Source organism: Dictyostelium purpureum, assembly GCF_000190715.1.
Source record: "Dictyostelium purpureum unplaced genomic scaffold DICPUscaffold_741, whole genome shotgun sequence".
Classification (NCBI taxonomy): domain Eukaryota; phylum Evosea; class Eumycetozoa; order Dictyosteliales; family Dictyosteliaceae; genus Dictyostelium; species Dictyostelium purpureum.
Genome location: NW_003520069.1, coordinates 1 through 6,180, shown reverse-complemented (window position 1 = coordinate 6,180; position 6,180 = coordinate 1). Strand labels below are relative to the sequence as shown.

At 21.4% G+C, this 6,180-nt stretch overlaps 3 protein-coding genes across 3 annotated transcripts; 2 read left to right on the top strand and 1 right to left on the bottom strand.

The window, feature by feature from the left end:
• Positions 1–162: 162 nt before the first annotated feature.
• DICPUDRAFT_160300 (uncharacterized protein) lies at positions 163–627 on the top strand (the record flags this gene model as incomplete). Its single annotated transcript, XM_003295084.1, has 1 exon — positions 163–627. A coding segment is annotated over one exon (465 nt), but the record flags the coding sequence as incomplete, so codon positions are not given.
• A 472-nt stretch (positions 628–1,099) lies between these two features.
• DICPUDRAFT_160299 (uncharacterized protein) lies at positions 1,100–2,835 on the top strand (the record flags this gene model as incomplete). The annotated part of the gene is made up of 6 exons (XM_003295083.1): positions 1,100–1,273; positions 1,372–1,659; positions 1,739–1,963; positions 2,044–2,413; positions 2,486–2,663; positions 2,718–2,835. 6 exons carry the CDS (start codon positions 1,100–1,102, stop codon positions 2,833–2,835), a joined length of 1,353 nt encoding a protein of 450 aa, XP_003295131.1.
• Positions 2,836–2,955: 120 nt separating this feature from the next.
• On the bottom strand, positions 2,956–4,481 carry DICPUDRAFT_93345 (uncharacterized protein). The gene is made up of 3 exons (XM_003295082.1): positions 4,111–4,481; positions 3,816–4,047; positions 2,956–3,736 (listed from the first exon to the last, which is right to left on the bottom strand). Exons 1-3 carry the CDS (start codon positions 4,402–4,404, stop codon positions 3,177–3,179), a joined length of 1,086 nt encoding a protein of 361 aa, XP_003295130.1. The 5' UTR covers positions 4,405–4,481; the 3' UTR covers positions 2,956–3,176.
• Between the last annotated feature and the right edge of the window lie 1,699 nt (positions 4,482–6,180).

Genomic DNA, 6,180 nt, shown 5'->3' with positions numbered 1-6,180 from the left:
GATTTGTTATGTAAAAGGAGGAAAAATTAAAATAAATATAATATATTACCCCCCTATTACAACAGTTTAAATGATTATATAAAACATTACTATATTTATTTATTTTATTTTAAATTTATTAAAATTTATTTAATTTAATTTAATAAATTAAATAGTACCCAGAATTACAAGGTGATCCAATTGATATTTCAATTGAAAAATGTAAAATCGCTGCAAAAGAAAGTTGATGGACCAGTATTAGTTGAAGATACATGTTTATGTTTTAACGCATTAAAAGGATTACCAGGACCATATGTAAAATGGTTTTTAGATAAATTACAACCAGAAGGTTTATATCAATTATTGGAAGGTTGGACTGATAAATCTGGCTATGCTTTATGTAATTTTGCTTTCTGTGAAGGTCCAGGTCATGAACCAATTGTATTTGAAGGTATTACCAAAGGTGTTATTGTTCCTCCACGTGGTCCACGTAACTTTGGTTGGGATCCAGTGTTCCAACCAGACGGCTTTGCTGAAACTTATGCTGAAATGGATAAATCTATAAAGAATACAATTTCACATCGTACAAGATCTTTAGAAAAAGTTAAAGAGTATTTAAAATCCAGAAACTATTCAGTTGATGCCTAAAATAGAATAAAAAACCCCCTAAAAATATTTTTAACTGTACACATTATTAAAATTATTATTGTGGATAAATTTTTAATTTTTTTTTAAATTTCATAAAAAAAAAAAAAAGTTTATTATTTATAACTTATATAGTTATAATTGATATTTATTTATTTTTTTATTTTTTTTTTAATTTATTTTTTTAACACATAAGTAAACATTGTTTGCATATTAAAACAAAAATTTAAAAATATTTAGTTTTTTTTTTTTTTTTTTAATTTTATTTTATTTTTATTTTTTTTTTATAATTAATTAAATTTTTTTTTTTTATTTTTTTTTTTTTTTATAGATTTTTAATTATTTTATTTTTATTTGCTTTATATTTCTTTTATTTTTTTTGTTGTTTTGTTCTTTTGATACAACAATTGTATATTTTGTTATTGTTGTTTTTAATAAATAGTTTAAATAAAATAAAATAAATAATATTAACAAAATGCGAACTTGTATAGTATTATTAATATTGGGTATTTTATTGTACTCTTCTTCAATCATTAATGCATATAAACATCATTTAGAAATTAAAGATGATGAAAGAAAGATGTTTTCAATTGAAGGTTTTGGTTTTGGAGAAAATGGTAAATTAAAAATTCAAATATCAGATTGGGTTGTAAGTTTAAATAAAAAATTAAAAGAACAGATTTAGAAAAAGAATGGAAAGAATAAAGATATTAATAATAACAATTTAAACTTTAATATATATAATAGGTCGACAAAAAACCAAATACAAATAATAGTTCAATGGATGATGTAGGATTTTTCCTTTTTATATCTGGACAAGAATCATCACCAGTCTTTGAAGGAGATTCAAGTTCAAAATGTGAATTAATTGATAAAGACCCCAATTTAGTTTTTAGAGCATCAGATTTCAATTCAAAAGGTGTTAAAGAAATTACAATTCAAAGTGATGTTGCTGGCGAAGTGACCTATCCACCAGGATATTATACATTATATTATAAAAACTGCAAAACTACAAAGTCAAAAACTTCCTTTAAGGTAATTATTTCAACATTTTTAATAGAAGTTTCTCCATATACATCGATACTTATTATTATTATTATTAAAAACAATATAGTTAGTATTAGACGAACTTAATTATGTCGGAAGTCAAATTTCATATTTACCAATTGGTAACGAACCATTACCAACTTTATATGGTGTATTTTCAATTGTTTTCTTTGGTTTAGCACTCTTTTGGGTTATGGTTTTCCTTAAAGGTAGTGGTAAAAGAGTAAATTTAATTCATCATTTATGCACAGCCTATTTAATTATTCAAGGTGTAGAGTTATTATTTAGTTCGGTAGGTTAAAAACTATTAGATACAGATTTAGGGTAGCAACAGAGTATTAATATTTTTATTTTTTATTTAACTATATTTAGATCGAACAACATTATATTAAATCTATAGGTTCACCAAATGGTTGGAATGTTTTATATTATATTTTTGCATTTACCCAAGCATCATTTTTCATTATTCTCCTTACAATGATCGGTTCAGGTTATCACTTTATCAAGCCTTTCTTTTCAGATAGAGATAAGCTCTTACTTTCAATTGTTGTCCCACTTCAAATTTTAGATAATATAGCCCTCATTATTATTGATGAGGAGCAACAAGGTACATCAGGTTGGACCAGTTGGAGAAGCATTTTCATCTTATTCGACGCATTTTGTTGTTTAATTATTTTATTTGCAATTTATTTATCACTATCACAACTCGAAAATACAGTTCAAGGAAATCTAAGTCATAAAGGTATATTATTTATTTTATTATTATTATTGCCATTGTTTTTATTATTACTAATTTTATTATTTTTTACTATAGTCTTAAAAGATGTACAAAAATATAGATTATTTAGATATTTTTATAATATTGTCGTAACTTATTTATATTTTACACGTATTATTATGCTTTTATTAAAATCAAGCCTTCCATTTACCATTACATGGGTTGGCGAATTCATATTGCTTGTAGCATCATTTATTTTTTATTGTATTATTGGGTAAGTTATTAATATTAACAAACATATATATCCTATTAGATCTTTTATTAATAGATATGTTTTAAATTTTAGATACTTATTCAGACCAACAATTGACAATCCATATTTCCACATTCCAACTGAAGAAGAAGCTGAAGAAATTTTAGCTCAGCTTCAAGATCAAAGTGCTTAATAAGTAAAAATAAAATTAAAAGACTCTCAACAAAATAAATTATAGGGATACGATATATAGAAATATAGGAGAGCAAAAAATTATTTTATAAAATAAAAAAATAAAATAAAGTTTAAAAATAGTTTTAATTTAAAGTATTTTATTTAAAAAAATTACATATATTTTTATATATTATGTAGTTTGGAAAAAAGTATTAATATTTAATTTTTATAAAAAAATAAATAATAATAATAATAATGAAAAATATTATTTATAAGATTTTTCTTTTTTTTTCGATTTTTTCTTTTTTAGGTTTTGAAGATTTGATTCTTTTGTAACCTAATAAACTAACAAAGAATTTCTTAGGCCACCATATTTGGTTGGACTGGAGGAAATCGAAATGGAAGAGGATGGTGATATTGATTATTATTATTGTTATTATTATTTGTATTATTATTTTTTATTTTATCATCATTTGAATTATCACTATTATTAGTTGTGTTATTATTTACAGAGTTGTTATTATCGTTTGGGTTGTTATTATTTACATTCGATTTATTATTATTACTGCTTATTATTAAATTGTTATTCGAAATATTTGAGTTTGTATTGGTTTCTTTATCTTTTTCCTTTTCTTTTTCTTTATTGTTTGGTGACAAGTTGTTATTTTTATTTGAGGTAGTTGTCATATGTAATTCAAGTGGGATTGGTTCTGGTAAACCTTTGGTATTTGGTTGGAAATTGAGGGTAAGTTGTAATTTTTCGCAATAGCTTTTAAAATGTTCAAAATAAACAGTATATTCATTTACTCTAGCACTGACATCAAAGGATAGAAGTTTTAATAAATCTATTTCCATTGTGTTTATTTCTTTAACACTAACACCACCAACTTGTGAATAAAATTGATTATTATAAAAAATATCTATTTAAATAAAAAATGGTTAGAAAATCGATAATTTAATTAATTATAAAATTGGTTTTTAATTAGTTGTATTACTTACCATCTAAATATTTTGCAGCAACTAAAACGCATGTGATTAAAATTCTATGAATGTTATAACTATTTACAATAAAGTTTCTCTTTTGGATAAGTCTGTCAATATACATCAGGATGATTATAAAACATTCTTTTGAACATGGTGAATATTTTATTATTCTTGCAATATAACCCTCTATTGTAATCATTGGGAGTTTCATATGTTCTGGTAAAAATTGTGAATGGTTATTTGGATACTAAAATAAAAAGAAATTAATATATTATATATTGTGATTTTTAAATAAGAATGTTTTACTTACTTGGTCATTTATTGATAGCAATTGATTAATAGACATTACAAGTGCTCTTAGTACCCAATCTCCATTTTGACCCCATGAGTTGGAAACTTCACCAAGTTGAATTTTACCTTCATTCAATATTGATAAAAATGTTACAGGTTGTTGGTTACCGGTGAATTGTGTTGAAATTTGTTGATGATGAAAATGGTGGCTATTATTGTGATGTTGGTGATGGTGGAAATGATTGGATGAATTACTATTATTTGACCCTCTACTGCTCGAGTTATAGGATGAATGTTGTTGAAAGGAATTCATTTTACAGTTGTTATTACTGGTTTTAAAATTAATTTTATTGTGGCTATAGTTGTTATAGTTTAAAGTTAATTTTATAGTATTATTTTCTTCTTGTTGGGTACTATTGTTTATAATAGTTTTATCAATAGTTTTGTTGTTATTATTGTTATTATTACTGTTATTATTTTCTACTGTTGATATGTTTGGAGTTGAAGGAATTGAATTTTTTGAACCAATTTTTGAAATTTGAAATTTATATTTTATTTATATAATTTAAATTATAATATAATAAAATATATTTTATTTAATAGAAATAATATTAAATATTTAAAAATTAGTTATATAAATAAGGATTTAGATATTATTTGAATTTTTTATTTTATATAATGTTATTTACAAAAGAAAAAAAAACAAAGAAAGAAGTTTTATTATTATTATCTTTTTTTAATAGATATAAAAAGAATATTAATAATAATGACAAAATTAATAAAAAAAATTATAAAATATTGTTGTTGTTTTTTTTTTATCTTAGTTTTTGCTTTAAATAATATAAAAAACCAATATTTTTTTAAATCTTTAAAAAAACAATATAGTGAATTATTTTTATAAAACAACCCCACAATAAAAATGGATAAAAAAAAATAATTTGATTGGGTGAATGAGTTAAATAATATGCAAACAAAAAAAAATAACACACAAACACAAAAAAAAAAATAATCAGAGAAAGTGTGTTTGATTGGTTTATTGTGAAAAAAAAAGGTTTTGATCAAACTAAATTTACAAAAAAAAAAGATTTATAAAACTTTATATACAAAAAAATATTATTATTGGTAAAAAAAGAAACTATATTATTTAAATTGTATTGATGAAAAAAATTAATGATACACAATTATAAATTTATTTATTGGGTTAATGTTTGTTGTTTTTACACTTGTAGAACAAATAAATTTATTAAAAAAATAAAAATAATTATTTTATATATACTTTTTTTTTTTTTTTTTAATTTTTAATAAGAAAAAAAAAAAGTATAATTTATTTAAATTAATTAAAAAAATATATGATCATCACACACAAAACACACAAAGAAATACAAATTTATACACACAATACACTAAATTAAATTAAATCAACTACCAAAAAACTCTCGATTTTTACAAGTTATTTTTTGTAGGGGAGTTAATTAATTAATTTTTTGTATAGTCTTATATATGATGATGAAAGACCGTTAAAAGCTCTATTAAATGAAATGATTGTTTTTATTCTTTATTTTATTTATATGTATATATATTAAAGCCGATAGTTATTAATCTCAATCCGAGATTGAGAGAATTTTAATATAAAAAAGAATAAGAAATAATTTTTATAATATAAATAAAATAATTATTTGAGTGTGAAAGTGGGGGAGGAGGGTATTTTTTTATTATTTTTAAAAAAATTTTAAAGATTTTTTTTATAAATAAAGCAATTGAAATACAAATTATTTTTTTGAAATATAAAGAAAACAAAACAACATGAATGATGAAAATTAATAGTAAATAAATTGACCATATAGAAAAAAAAAAAAAGTAAAAAAAAAAATTAAATTAAAATAAAAATTAAAAATAAATAAAAAAATAATTATATTAATGAATAACTATATGTGTGTGAATATATATTATAACTTTAAAAAAAAATGATTGAATTTGTATTGTTTTGTTTTTTTTTCTAATTGAGTGAGTGGTGTGTTCACACTAAGATGTGTGGTAAATATAATTTATTGAATAATCAATGTTGCTATTGTTTTTTTTTTTTATTTAT